This window comes from Bufo bufo, chromosome 9 (genome assembly GCF_905171765.1).
Source record: "Bufo bufo chromosome 9, aBufBuf1.1, whole genome shotgun sequence".
Taxonomy (NCBI): Eukaryota; Metazoa; Chordata; class Amphibia; order Anura; family Bufonidae; genus Bufo; species Bufo bufo.
Genome location: NC_053397.1, coordinates 139,731,808 through 139,747,823, shown reverse-complemented (window position 1 = coordinate 139,747,823; position 16,016 = coordinate 139,731,808). Strand labels below are relative to the sequence as shown.

Sequence of the window (16,016 nt, the reverse complement as noted above, 5' to 3'; positions counted from 1 at the left end):
AACCCTATCTTTCTATATTTTCCGATAAAATAGTGTTGAGGTTGAATCCAGGGTTACTTCCAAAAGTCGTTTCAGACTTTTATAGAGACCAGGAGATTGTCCTTCCGTCATTCCCTAAAGATGTGATGAGTACATCTGAGGATCAATACCAACTCCTGGATGTCGTAGGTACTGTCTTACAATACCTAGAGGCAACAAAGGAATTCAGGAAGATAATCTTCTCGTTCAGTTTACTGGTCCAAACAAAGGGAAAAAAGGCATCCAAGGCCTCCTATGGGCGCTGGATCAAATCCACTATATTCTGCTGCTACCAGACGGCGGGCTTGATAGTCCTACAGATATAAGGGCCCATTCCACAAGAGCTGTGGCCTCCTCATGGGCAGAAAAAGGAGGTAGATAAAATCTGCAAAGCGGCCACCTGGTCCAGTATTAATACATTTATTAGGCACTATCGTATTAATGTTTCAGCTTCTGCTGACTTGACCTTCGGACAGAAGGTCCTGCAAGCAGTTACCCACCCTACTAAGTAATCTGGCAGTTCTCCAGGTTAAGCCGTCATGGTGGACGAAATGGAAAAAACTTAATTAGACTTACCGGTAATTCTGTTTCCTTGGGTCCACCATGACGGCTAGTATATTTCCCTGAGAATTTAAGGAGCAGTTAGAGTATGAATTAATACTAATAAATATATATATATATATATATATATATATATATATATATATATATATATATATATAATATATATATATAATAATATTATAATTTGGAAGCACTGAGGGTGAGAGTGGGTGGTGGCCTTTAAACTCTCTACAGAGGTCAAGGGGTCAATCTCCAAGTTAAGCCGTCATGGTGGACTCAAGGAAACAATTACCGGTAAGTCTAATTACGTTTTTTTTTTTTTTTTTTTCCATCGGGGCTTATACTATGGGGATCTCGCTCTTCTCGTTTCCAAGTATTCCTGATGTATCCCTGGAGTATGCTATTCGCTTGGTGTGGCTCCTTTCCTGAGAAGTCAATGCAGCTTCTAAGAAGGTGCTTATTGCTGTTTCGTTCAGGTGACAGGCTCTTCCAGGTGCTTCCCAAACAGCTCATTTCAGAGACTGCGAGGGGTAGGAATTCCTTCTGCTCCATGCTTCAAGCCAATCTTTCCTGGCAAGCATTCACTAAGGTTTCCAAGTCTCCTCACGAAGTCCTCTTCTGCTTGAGACTCTTTCCCCACTTGAGTCATCACCTTAGATAAGTTGAAATCTGTGCTGTTTTTTAAGTAGATTTGGCTTGCAAGCCAAATCCCCTAAATTACGTTTTAGTTTGGGAGGTGGTGTCGACTGGATACAAGGTCTCCTCCTTGGCCATTAGCTTTCTTTTAAAGCCATCCATTACCTCCTTGCATGATCATTCCCATCTCACTTTCAGAGTGTTTTTCTAAGGGTTTTACTCCAACCTCTTTACTGTTCCTACGAACAGCTCTCTCCATTTCATTTTGGACTTGATGAAATGATTTGTTTTAGTTTAGGTACACCTGGAGTTTTAATTGAGTCCCTACCGTCTTTGGTTGCGTCCCTGGAGGTTGGCGAGTTCCGGTTGTCCATTGACTTCCACAACACTTACCTCCACATTCCCATTGCAAAATCTCATCAGTGGTTTGCATCACTCAGTTTGTGGCCCTTCTTTTACCTGTTGGCTTGGCCAAGCCCCAAGGATTTTTGCCAAGGTCATGGCAATTTCATTGCTCTCCACTATGCCAGGGGAGTTGCTGTAATTCCATACCTGGGCAACCTCTCCTTGAAGGCCTGCTCTGAGGAAGACTACCTTCCCAGTCTTTTGATTCCCCTGGACTTTCTCTCCCAATTCAGGTGGATTATCAACAGTGGGGTCCTCCCTTGTTCCCAGTTAATGGATAGATTTCTTGGGCATAATCTTTGCCACTTGCCTAGTAAAGGTTTTTCCACCAGCCAAGGTTCTATCTCCCAATCCAGAGTGTCTTTTAGTCAAGCCTTCCCTTTTTCTCTTTCACATGAGAGTTCTGGGCATGATGGTCTTTCAAAGCCATCCTGTATGCTCCGTTCCACACTCCTTCTCTGCATTTGAATTCCACAGCTGTAGCTTATCTCAACCACCAAGAGAGTACCTGGAGTGGTGCAGCGATGTGGGAAGCCTCTCGTTCACTACAGCAGTTGGAGAAAAAGGTCTGTACCTGAAGTGCCAATTTTCATGTTGCGAGTCTTAGTTTTTTCCATTCACCATATTGTCTTTTCTCCAGTCTGGCCTGGAACATGTATATGATTTTTCTTAAGCGCCAGATCTCTGCTTTGTCCGTTCATTGTCAATGAGCCTTAACTTTTCTTCCTCAATGCTCTCTAGACTTTGTTCTCCCTTTAAACCTTGCTGAAGGTCTCCCTTTGCCTTTTTTGCAGCAACATTGCATTTTTAGTGGTCATCTCCTATATTCGCAGAGGCTCTAAGTTGGTTGCACTATTTTGTAAGTCCCCATGTCTTATCCTCCATAGGTACAAGATGGTTCTCTGTCCTGTCACATCCTTCCTAAGGTAGTATCTTATTTTCCCATCTCACAGCTGGCTTGCATGTTTTGGAATAGCTCCTTACGTGTCCATATTCTGCACCCATTCCCAGTCCCCCAGATCTCACTCTGAATGTCTGTGGGATGTGCTGGAAAAACAAGTTTAAACCATGGAGGCTTCACCTCGTAACTTAGAAGACTTAAAGGGAACCTGTCCCAATGAAAATACAGTGCAATCTGCCGGCAGCATGTTATAGAGCAGGAGAATCTGAGCAGATTGAGACAGTTTTTATTGGTAAATGATTTGGTAAAACTTGTAATTTATTTAAAGTAGAACTCCCGCAAAAAATGTATTCTCTCACCTGCTAGAAAGGTACATGATGTTATCTGGGGTGAATGTAATCTTATTACCTGTGTCTGTGTTTGTGAGCTATCCCCTCCCTTCTGCTTCTTGGTTGTGTCATCTGACCAGCAATCAGACTTTCCAAATAACCGCTTCTTGTGTGGACAGGAAGTCAGTTTCTCTATGTATTCCTAAAGGAGCCTCAATGTCAGTCTCATAGGAATGAATAGAGAATTAACTGACCATCTCCTGTGTCAGATGGAGGTGAGAGTTGGTTACAGGACACATCTAACAATTAGAAGGGAGAGAATATCTCACAAACCGTCACTGAGTTTACATTCACTACAGATTGCATCATGTACCTTTCTAACAGGTCAGAGAATCTTCAAGGCTCTGCTTCTGAGCTCAGTAGCCAAATAAGCAGTTTTATCATTGACAGTTTCTATACACATTTTACAGGGAAGGTTGTCAATTGCTGATAAGACACCTCACTTGGTTACTGAGCTGAGAAAGAACAGATTTAAATTAATAAAATGCAAGTTACACTAATTCTTCTCCCATAAACCTATATATTAATCTACTCATCTCCTGCCCTATAACATACTGCCTAAGATTGTACTGTAGTTTCATGGTGACAAGTTCCCTTTAAAGGATCTTCTGAGTGTGTGTGCACAATATTAGGCAGGTGGTTTTAATCTATTTAGCCACCGTGACGTACCTGTGGGCCTGTATGGAGCGGCCCCCATAAAGCTGTCGGCATGATTCCGTTACAGAAAGGTCTTGCAGAGGCACACAGCATTATCAATCATGATAATGCCATACACTTCTGTAGTCCAAACAGCACGATCCCTTTCGCACACTGAGTGTGCTCATGTGAAAGGGGCCTTAGTGGCAGGCTTAAGGCTCCAATACTTATTAGTGGGTTAAACAGACAGTCTGTGTATGGGAAGCTCCCATCTCTTCCATGACGGATGATGTCAGGGAGAGAAGGATTGCGGGAAGTGAATACGATCACCCAGTCCCTTTGTTCTCCCAGGTGGTAAGTCAGCATCAGAAGTGTCTGGCAGTGTCCTACTTTTCTCTCTCCCTACTGAATACACACACAGATTCAGCTGGACCAACTGTGTATGTGAATGAGGTAGTAGTAAGAGAGCGAGCTGTTGGTAGAATGATCGTTTGACCAACAGCTATTGTTTATGGCCGTTTTAGGGCTCATGCGCACAGCCGCTCCCCGACCCGAACGGACAATCATCATAATTTATGATAGTCAGCCTGTCTGATCGGGCGGCCCCGAACGGATCCGTCCAGCCCTAATGCATTCTGAATGGATGCGGATCCGCTCAGAATGCATCAGTCTGGCTTCGTTTGTCCTCCGCTCAGCAGGCGGACACCTGAACGCAGCTTGCAGCGTTCAGGTGTCCGCCTGGCCGTGCGGAGGCAAACGGATCCGTCCAGACTTACAATGTAAGTCAATGGGGACGGATCCGTTTGAAGTTGACACAGTATGGCTCAATTTTCAAACGGATCCGTCTCCCATTGACTTTCAATGTAAAGTCAAAACGGATCCGTTTGCATTATCATGAACAACAAAAAAAAAAAACTTTTTTTTTATTTTTTTTTGTTCATGGTAATGCAAACGGATCCGTTCTGAACGGATCTAAACGTTTGCATTATAGGTGCGGATCCGTCTGGGCAGATACCAGACGGATCCGACCTAAACGCAGGTGTGAAAGTAGCCTAAGTTGCCCATAGCAATCAATCATATTCCACCTTTTATTTTCCAAAGGAACTCTGAGAAATGAAAGGTGAAGTCAGATTCATTGCCATTGGCCACTAAGCCAGTTTTCCTTTGCCCCAGTTTTGATCTCCCCATTGCGTAATTCAGCCCTCAGAAAAGTAATACAAACAGTCGTAATGGAAGACCGTTGTGATTATGCCAGACAAGTCGACTGCTACAAATAGAATATATTGAAACATAGTGTTGGTAATATGAGTCGAAGTGCAATACTTTTGTTGCATGCCACTAAAGATTTGAGTTGAGCATTTTTTACTTTATGGATGAGGCAAATAGGATTTTGTTTAAAATTTACATGATGGAGAAAATTATTATATGGGTACCTATCTTATATATGTGTGTGTGTGTGTTAGGGTACTTTCACACTAGCGGCAGGGGACTCCGGCGGGTGAACAGCCTGTTGGATCCATCCTGCCGCTAGTTCACGTGTGCCCCCGGACTGCCGCTCCATCCCCATTGACTATAATGATGGCGGGGGTGGAGTTCTGACAGCGGCACGGTGAGAAGCAGCCGGACTAAAAGTATTGCATACATTCACCCACAGGAACAGCCTGCCGGATTCCCCTGCCGCTAGCGTGAAACTAGCCTTAGGAATAGTTTTCTTTATTACCAATGCTGATTTCTTACATAAAAATAAAAAATGCTTCATTCATATCTCTGCTAAATATTTGTTGCTCTGAAGCACCAGCTGTTGCACAATGCCTGCAGACTACACCCGAAGGACCTTATTGAGTATATTGGTTTCCATCAGGTTTCAGTCAGGGAGCCGGGCACTCCACCAGACAAAATAGTGCAGCAGACTAGAATTCAGCAGATGTAAATGTAGGCTTAGATGATTATCTGGAACACAAATGTCGCCATATACTTGAGCCCCGGCACCAAATTAGGACACAATTCCATAACTTACTGCTGGGACAGTGAGTGGGCAGTCAGGCTGCAGGAAGCTGGTGATGAGTGGCACCATTGCGTGTTTGAAGTGATGCTGCACACTTTTTTGATAGTGCTATTGCAGGCTCTTTTTAACAGATGTGATCGGTGTTATCCATGTGTCTATACCATTATGTTAATGTCTTGCTCATTCACACAGTAGCAGATTTTAAATTTTATTGGTTTTTAGATATTAAAACACAATACATTGGACCATAACAATTTGCATTATAAATGGGTGTAGGCATAAGATGAGATATTACACTAATATAGCCTTTGATATTCTGTGCCATCTGCCATAAGTCTCCTTATTGAGCAAATCTTCTGTCCTTTCTGCATAAAAGTTATGCCCATAAGATGGCCGCTGATGGAGGGTCATGTGACCAGACACCTCACTCAGCCTCCTCCATTCTAGCACCCGTCACTAAACTCCCAATTGTGCAAATGCATATGGCAGGTGCAGTGTATTTGAATGGAGGAGACTGAGTGATTTGTCTGGTCACATGACCTTCCATCGGCAGCCATTTTATGGTTAGGATTAGGGATGAGCGAATTTCATATTTTGAGGTTCGTGTGCGGGTTTGTGTTGTGGTATTTACTGAATTGCGTTATGGATTCCGTTACTACGGACCATAACAATTCCATGACTGAATGCCTTTAGAGGCATTCCGTTATTCAATCCGTCGTAATAGAGTCCAGAAGAGGACTCCAGCATAACGTAAACCGGATGGATCAGTTATGCAGGCCAGAGACTTTTATTGTGACGCGATAAAAACGGAATGCCTCTAAAGGCATTCCGTTATGGAATTGCGTTACGGTCCATGGTAACTGAATCCATAACGCAATTCAGTAAATACCACAGCACAAACTGAAAACCAACTTAAAAATATAAAATTCACTCATCCCAAGTCAGGATCTCAGTTTGGAAAACACAAATGACTTTCTTAACAGGGAGCACAGCTTATGAATTATAGAAAATGGTGCATAATATCAACAAAGGTTATGTTGGAAAGTGCTATATAGTCATGATGCAAACACATTGGTTTAACAGTAGCCACCAAGTGGTCAACTCCTTTAAGAGCAGTGCTACATAAGGAGCACTGCCAGCATGGGGTCTGGATTACTACTTTGTGTTCATCCTCCTGTTTCTCAACTGATCCTTCCCACAAGTCTGCAGATGCCAGCAAAGCTTCCAACCTGGGGCATCCCCTTCTCATTCTGGTGGTGCATTCCTTTGTCTTAGGTGACTGAGTCCCTTAGATTAAATTGTATATGAGAAAACAATAATAGTGTATTAGTTGGATGCACAGGATGGTTGATACACCAAACAGGGTGCTCTCAGTCTTGCAGCGTGACCCCGCTGCTGAAAAGAACAGAAATATAAAGGAATGACTGGGCACACCTAAGATATTGGTAGCTAATATTTATTACAGTACTAAAATAGTTTAAAACACAAATCCGGTGTAAGGATATACAATACAAAATATAGCTTTAAAACGCTGCCTTGCTGTTGAGCAGCATTCAACGCAAAAGTTCTGCGTATTTGTGGTTGAGATGAAGCTGAGTTGGTCACTTACAAATGATATTGTAACCCAACAGCCTCATTCCAAACTCAGCATAAGCAGACACCTTGGGTAAGTAAGATATGTGTACATACAGTGGAAATATAACAATATATTAGCAGTTAAAATACAATATTGATAACGCTTATCAAGTGACAATGAGATATAAAATCGGGTGACAGTGGGATAAAATAAGAATATGAATTCGCTTCCCCTAAAAAATGTCCAAATGTAGCAAATGAGCTCCCACAAATATTTGTTGCCAATTTGGGATAGCAGGATGGTGCTATAAAATGAATTTGCAATAGTCAAGTATAATTGTTTGCTCCGTCACTGACTCAGCGGCGTCCCGCTTTCGGTCAGGAATGGATCCAGCGGTAAGGCAGTAGTTAATAAAGGAACACTCTTACCGGTGTTGGAGGGTTCTCAAATGTAGGAGAAGCCTCTGCCGTCTATCGGAACTTACTCCCGGTTTTCTTGTTGCGGTCAGGTGAATCCCGCAATTGATAGTATGGGTCACCTGTTAGCAGTTTGGTTACTGCACGAGGTCCCGCTCGGTTGGATCCGGATGAGGTATCCCAACTTTTCGGGTAGAAGTTTCAGACCGGCTGTATTTTGTGAGTCGGTTCAGAGTTGTTCCTTAAGTAAGATCGATGCGGTGCACTCACATGAAGTATATACTTGGATGCGGTGCACTCACATGAAGTATATGAAGCTGAGTGACCAACTTAGCTTCATCTCAACCACAAATACGCAGAACTTTTGCGTTGAATGCTGCTCAACAGCAAGGCAGCGTTTTAAAGAGGACCTTTCACCGATTCTTACCCTATGAACTAAGTATACATACATGTGGAGCGGCGCCCGGGGATCTCACTGCACTTACTATTATCCCCGGGCGCCGCTCCGTTCTCCTGCTATGTCCTCCGGTATCTCCGTTCCCTAAGTTATGGTAGGCGGAGTCTGCCCTAGCGCTGGCCAATCGCATTGCAGAGCTCACAGCCTGGGAGAAAATAACCTCCCAGGCTGTGAGCTCTGCGCTGCGATTGGCCAGCGCTAGGGCAGACTCCGCCTACCATAACTTAGGGACTGGTATCTCCGCCTACTATAACTTAGTGAGCGGAGATACCGGAGGGCATAGCAGGAGAACGGAGCGGCGCCCGGGGATAATAGTAAGTGCAGTGAGATCCCCGGGCGCCGCTCTACATATCTGTATAGTTAGTTCATAGGGTAAGAATCGGTGAAAGGTCCTCTTTAAAGCTATATTTTGTATTGTATATCCTTACACCGGATTTGTGTTTTAAACTATTTTAGTACTGTAATAAATATTAGCTACCAATATCTTAGGTGTGCCCAGTCATTCCTTTATATTTCTGTATATGAGAAAACCCTCCTACCTGTGCCATTATTGGGGTTAATGGAAAATCACATGATTAGTAAATGGTATTTATTAGAGACCACAATAACCCCTGTACAAGCGTCATAGCCGCCTGTTCAGGCCATTTACTCCCTAAAAAGAAGTCTTATGCTTACCAATACGTGTTAGGCTTTTCCCTGCCATTTATCAGTGCAGGGGTGCGCTGTGAATAGCGCAGGCAGCGCAGTGATGCTGCTAGTTCCTGAAATAACCAATGACAAAGCTTTGTACAGCTAGGAGCTTTGTTATTGGTCACTTTGGGTGGGCTGTTGTCCAGTCTTTTTATAGAATCTACAACAGACGCCACGAGCAGAGCCTCCAATGCAGATGTGAACAAGTCCTTAATGTTATTTAGCCCTACGTATTATTTGAATTACTGCAACTTTCGTACTCCACCTCGGCTAAAAAATACTCCTCAAAAATGGTGAGAGGAATATTTTCACTCTGCCGTAAAAAATGTAGTGCGACCTCTGGTAATTATCATGTTTTGTAGTCCCTGGATGAGAGAAACATTCCAGAACGGTCACCTCTCCTGACATGTCTATTAGTAACTACTTACAATCTCCTTGTAATCATTCTGGAGAATCTATATTATTAATGCTAGAAGTTTATGTATGAGGCTAACAAACAGCTCAGCAGTGCCCCTGGTTGTGGGCCACTCAACCCACCACTGCATCATTTGAACACATCACAAAAGGGCAATTAGAACTGTCAGTTTTGATCTTTTACACACCTTTAAAATCGTATTTTCTTTTGCCGCAGCTCTGACTGCTTGCTTGTAAGGCCTTGTTCACATTTCATTCAGTTTAAGTTGCTTCTTGTTTTTCTGTCAACCGTTTTATTACATCTAGTGTAGATGCAGTAATACTATTAATGATGTGGGTGTGTTATACATTTAAAAGCATTAAATTTAATCTGTAATACTTTTACCCATGTTGCCATAGTATTAGCATCCTTCTGAGTTTTGAATATCTTGCAAAGCTTTGTATCATTGACAAAAATTGACATTTTCAATCCAATCTATAGTCATTAGAGTTATGCCTAACAGATCTTTACACCAGTACTGACTTATGCCCATAATGAGTGTGCATCCTCTTTATGTTGACTGGTGCTTTAGAGCATAGCTATTGGCTGTCTGCAATGAAAAGCTGTTTCATAGGGTGTTTTTGTTTTTTAAACCTATCCTGTGTCCAAACATTTTGCAAAATGGAGAATATTTATGCCTTATTCATTTCTTTTGTTTTGTCTTCAAAAGGTTGGGAAAGGTGATAGCAAAAATGCAAAGAAGAAGAACAATAAAAAGACTAGTAAGAACAAGAGTAGTTTAAGTCGAGGGAGCAAGAAGAAGCCTGGAATGCCTAATGTTTCCAATGATTTATCGCAAAAACTTTATGCTACAATGGAGAAACATAAAGAGGTTGGTAGCTCATGAACCTGTCACAATCTGTGCTAATATAAAAGTAAAAATACTTTACCCGGTACAAGGGGGTTATATCATCTCACCTTGGGGGCACATAGCTAGGGACCCGCACCTGTTAGAATGGAGCATGCAAAGTGAAGGAAGGCGTACCATGCAATGCAGCCACCCTCCAGTCATTCCTAATTGAGCGCTGAAAATAGCCAAGCGGCACACTCAGCTATTTTAGGCAGTTCCATTGAAATGAATGGAGAGCACACCGCGCAAGCACGTCCACTACTTCATTAACTTCTATGGGGCGGACGGAAATAGCAGTCAGTCCCTTAGAAGTGAATGGAAGGTGGCCGCACATGGCACGGTGCCCCCTCTTTCACTTTGTGGGCTCCATTCTAAAGATATGTGTGGGTTCCAGAGGTGGGACCTGCACCGATCAGTCATTGGATATCCCCTAATGTCTGAGATGATACAACTCCTTTAATTTTAAGAGGTATATTACCAAGTTATGTTAAACTGTATGTTTCATTATTCATTTGCTAACATTTCACAATTTGAACTGTAATTATTTACTGTAAATACATTATTTTTATTTTTTTATATATATAGGTATTTTTTGTTATCCGCTTGATTGCTGGACCTGCTGCCAACTCTCTTCCTCCAATCGTGGAACCAGATCCCCTAATCCCTTGTGATTTAATGGATGGACGGGATGCCTTTCTAACTTTGGCGAGGGACAAGCACTTGGAGTTCTCATCTTTGCGTAGAGCCCAATGGTCAACAATGTGCATGTTAGTTGAACTTCACACCCAAAGCCAGGATCGGTTTGTTTACACCTGCAATGAATGCAAGCATCACGTGGAGACACGATGGCACTGCACAGTTTGTGAAGTAAGTGTGCGTTATAATTTAGCAAGCCCTCAACAGAAAACTGCTTGTGCGAGATGCACTGTAAAATTGCATAATCAATATGAACTGGATATAGAGAACTAAACAAATCTAGCATAATGTTTCTACAAGTATAGCATTTGTTCATTTTAATTTATAGTCTAGTTTTGTCAGAATATTTTTCATGATGTTTAAAAGTGGAATTTTAACCTGATGTATTTCATTGCACTTCTGTTATCTACTAGCACGTATTCTTTCCAAGATTATTCAGTGTTTTTAACTTTTTCTAACTACAGCTTTTATTTTTTTCATTTAGGATTACGACTTGTGCATTACTTGCTTTAACACAAAAACACATGAGCACAAAATGGAGAAGCTTGGACTTGGTTTGGATGATGAGAGTAACAACCAACAGGCAGCTGCATCACAAAGTCCTGGGGATTCTCGTCGACTAAGCATACAACGGTGCATCCAGTCTTTAGTTCACGCTTGCCAGTGCCGTAATGCAAACTGTTCTTTGCCATCATGTCAGAAGATGAAAAGGGTGGTTCAGCACACAAAGGGTTGTAAACGTAAGACAAATGGTGGGTGTCCTATTTGCAAGCAACTCATTGCTCTCTGTTGTTATCATGCTAAACACTGCCAAGAGAACAAGTGCCCTGTACCCTTCTGCCTCAATATCAAGCAGAAATTACGGCAGCAACAATTACAGCACAGACTTCAGCAAGCCCAAATGCTGCGGAGGCGTATGGCTAGCATGCAGAGAACAGGTGTAGTTGGCCCTCAACAAGGGCTTCCCTCACCAAATTCTGCTGGCCCAACAACACCCACTGGACCGCAGCCGCCAACACCACAGACCCCTCAACCCCAGTCTCAACAGTCATCCCAACCACCGCCACCTAATAATATCCCTCCATATGGTATGGCACGTACTCAGTCCTCTAGTAGTATATCACAAGGCAAGGCAGCTGGACAAATTACTTCTCCCACACCACCTCAAGGTGGTTCAGTACAGCAGCCTGGTCCTCCTCCAGCTGCTGTGGAGATGGCCATGCAAATTCAGCGGGCAGCAGAGACTCAAAGGCAAATGGCAAAGACTCAAATTTTCCCTCGGCCCATGATGAACTCTCACCAAATTCAACCCATGCAGCCAATGGGAATAAACCCACAGCAAGGTCCACGAGGACCAAGTCTTATCGATTCTGGAATGAGTCCAGCAGGTATGCCACAGCCTCCACAGCAACCACAACCTCAATGGGTACAAACTAGCCTTGGCCAACCCCAAACAATGCAGCCAAACATGCACAGATCACCTGTTATGCCTGTGCAACAGGGGCAACCAATAAATATGCCTCCACAACCAGGTATGGGGCAGGTTCCTGGACCAAGCCAAGCTAAGCAAGGTTCCTTGCCACAAGCTGCACTTCAAAACCTTCTGCGTACTTTGCGGTCTCCCAGCTCACCAATGCAACAGCAGCAGGTGCTGAATATCCTACACTCTAATCCACAACTTTTGGCTGCTTTTATCAAACAGAGAGCAGCAAAATATGCCAGCAGCCAAGCACCACAAACTATTGGCAACATGACAGGAATGCCTTCCCAAGTTGTGCACCCCAGTGCAGGCATGCAGGGCTTAAATCCAATGCCGGCAGTAGGACAGCGTCCTACCATGTCCCAGCCACCTCAAACACCTCAGCAGCAGTCACCTCAGCAACCACCTCCTTCACAAACGGGTATAGCAGGGATGAATTCGCAAGGCCAACAGGTGAACATGAACCATGCTGGAATATCACCACAGTTTCGAGAGATGATTCTTAGACGTCAGCAAATGATGCAACAGCAGCAGCAACAAGGAGCTGGCCCTGGAATGGTTAACCATAGTCAGTTTCAGCAGCACCAGGTTATGGGTGGTTATGCACAACAGCAACAACGACTTCAGCACCATATGCAGATGCAACAAGGTAGCATTGGACAGATGAGCCAAGGAATACCTGCAGATGCTGGCAATAGCTTGCAGACCTTCCAGCAACGCCTTTTGCACCAGCAGATTGGATCTCCAGCACAGCAGAATCCAATGAGTCCACAGCAACATATGTTGCCAGGTCCTTCCCAGTCACCCCACCTCCAAGGCCAGCAACTCCCTCCTTCATTAAGTAACCAAGTGCGTTCTCCACAGCCTGTACCATCCCCACGACCACAGTCCCAGCCCCCTCATTCTAGCCCATCTCCACGCATGCAGCCCCAGCCATCTCCTCATCATGTTTCTCCCCAGACAAGTTCTCCTCATCCGAGCATGGTAGGTGTTGGACAGGGGAACCCTATGGATCAAGGACACTATGGAAGCCCAGATCCCTCAGCTATGCTGTCTCAGATTGCTGGTCTTCATGGAGGGGGAATCTCTGACCTGGGTCTGAGTGCAGAGAACTCGGACCTTAATCCCAGCCTTTCACAGAATACACTAGACATCCACTAATTGTTGGGGACAGAAGGAAGTTGCACTTCCATCCTTCTTTACTTCAGCAAAGACTTTGTAAGAAATCCAGAAAAGAAAAACTTATTTTCTTCTCAGACTGACTTTTTATACTGAAGAACAGCTGTTTCTTTTTGTGGATTAGGGAGGGTGGGAAGGAAGGGCTTGTTGGGTTTTTTCAGATATTGATTTATCCTTTTATTTTTATTTTTTTTTATTCTTCAGAGACTGTGCTTTAGGGTTAAAAGAAAAGAGAGGCCCACGTAGAGTGGGGAGGGGCATATATTAATATTGTTATAATTATTACAAAGAATATATTTTCAGTGGCTGGGCCAGCCTCTTGATATCTTCCTGTTATGATGCAGAGTATTCCCTAGCTCCTGATCTTCTACACACCTAACATGATCTGTTTTTATGTTGTGAATTTTGGTTTGTCTTATATTTTCTTAAATTAATGAAAAAATGTTGACTGTTTTTATTTGGTGTTGGACGGTTTTTGTATAGCCATTATTTTTCTTGTTACCATCCTTGTCTCAGTTGTTGTCTTTAATCCACGTCAATTCTTTCACTGGCCACAAATTGCACTCTATACAGGGCTCACAATTTCCAGTTGCTGTGATATATATTTTTTTTTTTTAACATATATTATAATATTTTGTATAAAATATTATATTATATTTGTCTCCCATTTAAAGGAATCATGAATCACAGTTGGAAGAGGCTACTTTTTATGGTCAGTTGCCCTTTTGCCAGGCATTGATTGTTTAAAATTGGTGAGATGGGACTGCTGTGCTGCAAACACAGAGGTTTTCAGAGGATGGTTTAATGTTGCTTTAAAACAGAAGATATATACATACATATAAATAAAATGATATATATAAATAACAAATAGCCCTACCCTTCTTTTCTGTGCTGGGAGCTGATTGGGTGCAAGGCATAAGAATAATGTACATTTCTGCCCTCTTGTCTTGTTTACCTTATCTTTTACAAAAGAAGCCCAGAAAATATTCTGTTAAGGCAAGTATTTGCAACCTAAATGGTGTTATGTATACATGTTTCAAAGGGGCATCAAGGAAATATATTTTGTTTATTTTACTATATTATTGTACCAGCCAGGTCAGATGTACTATATTTATTGGACTGTCGATTCTGGAAAAGGTTAATAGTTATAAATCACTTTTTTTTTTTTTTTTTTTTTTTTTTTTTTCTTCCCCCCCCCCATCCATATTACTGTAAAATCGGAGTAAAAGAGAACTAAGAATACCAGTGTTCACCATGATGCTGGTCATGACTGTTCAATCCTTTATCCTTGAAAAATTTGTACATGGAGAAACAGGAAAGGCTACTTTTCATGTCTCCCCCTCTTTCAGTAATGTGTGTTAAATGGTGTAAATCATGCAATGAACCGGGCTCTTCTAAATACAAAATTTAAATCACTGTACAAATTGTTGCATTTCATTTATTACTTATTGTTAAATAAACTGTGTGAGACAGATAATTGAGTAGTATTATTTCTACCTTGATGCATATACTGAATGTTCGTTGAGCATACTTTGTCCATAGACACTTTAGATAGCTTTATCACTCTATGGACCAGTCAGTAGTCTTTTTTTAGTTGTCTTACTGTTTTTAGTCAGCGCAGACCACCAGCACTAAAAATCATAATTAAATCCTTAACCGCCTCCGGACCGCCTAACGCAGGATCGCGTTCCGGAGGCGGAAGCTGAGCGCACAGTCACGCATATATGCGTCATCTCGCGAGACGCGAGATTTCCTGTGAACGCGGGCACACAGGCGCGTGCATTCACAGGATCGGAAGGTAAGCGAGTGGATCTCCAGCCTGCCAGCGGCGATCGTTCGCTGGCAGGCTGGAGATGCGATTTTTTTAACCCCTAACAGGTGTATTAGACGCTGTTTTGATAACAGCGTCTAATATACCTGGTCCTCTGGTGGTCCCTTTTGTTTGGATCGACACAGGCAGCTCAGTAATAATTAGCACCAAACACCACTACACTACACCCCCCCCCCCCTGTCACTTATTAACCCCTGATCACCCCATATAGACTCCCTGATCACCCCCCTGTCATTGATCACCCCCTTGTAAGGCTCCATTCAGACGTCCGTATGTTTTTTACGGATCCGCGGATACATGGATCGGATCCGCAAAACACATACGGACATCTGAATGGAGCCTTATAGGGGGGTGATCAATGACAGGGGGGTGATCACCCCATATAGACTCCCTGATCACCGCCCTGTCATTGATCACCCCCCTGTAAGGCTCCATTCAGACGTCCGTTTGTGTTTTGCGGATCCGATCCATGTATCCGTGGATCTTCAAAAAACATACGGACGTCTGAATGGAGCCTTACAGGGGGGTGATCCCCCCCATATAGACCCCCTTTCCACCCCCATGTCATTGATCTGTAAGGCTCCATTCAGACGTCCGTATGTTTTTTACGGATACATGGATCGGATCCGCAAAACACATACGGACGTCTTAATGGAGCCTTACAGGGGGGTGATCAATGACAGGGGGGTGATCACCCCATATAGACTCCCTGATCACCCCGCTGTCATTGATCACCCCGCTGTCATTGATCACCCCGCTGTCATTGATCACCCCCCCTGTAAGGCTCCATTCAGACATTTTTTTGGCACAAGTTAGCGGAAATTTTTATTTTT

The 16,016-nt window shown here is 43.1% G+C and overlaps 1 protein-coding gene across 2 annotated transcripts in view; it reads left to right on the top strand.

The window, feature by feature from the left end:
• EP300 (E1A binding protein p300) overlaps positions 1-14,829 on the top strand; it is a 256,187-nt gene extending 241,358 nt beyond the window's left edge. The window contains exons 29-32 of one of the 2 annotated variants that reach the window (XM_040408432.1): positions 2,511-2,549; positions 9,818-9,979; positions 10,583-10,864; positions 11,178-14,829. In XM_040408432.1, coding sequence (XP_040264366.1) covers positions 2,511-2,549; positions 9,818-9,979; positions 10,583-10,864; positions 11,178-13,334 — 2,640 coding nt within the window. In that variant the 3' untranslated portion in view covers positions 13,335-14,829. The remainder of the gene's footprint in view (positions 1-2,510; positions 2,550-9,817; positions 9,980-10,582; positions 10,865-11,177) is intronic. The other variant, XM_040408434.1, reaches the window with a different exon arrangement.
• The last annotated feature ends 1,187 nt before the right edge of the window (positions 14,830-16,016 follow it).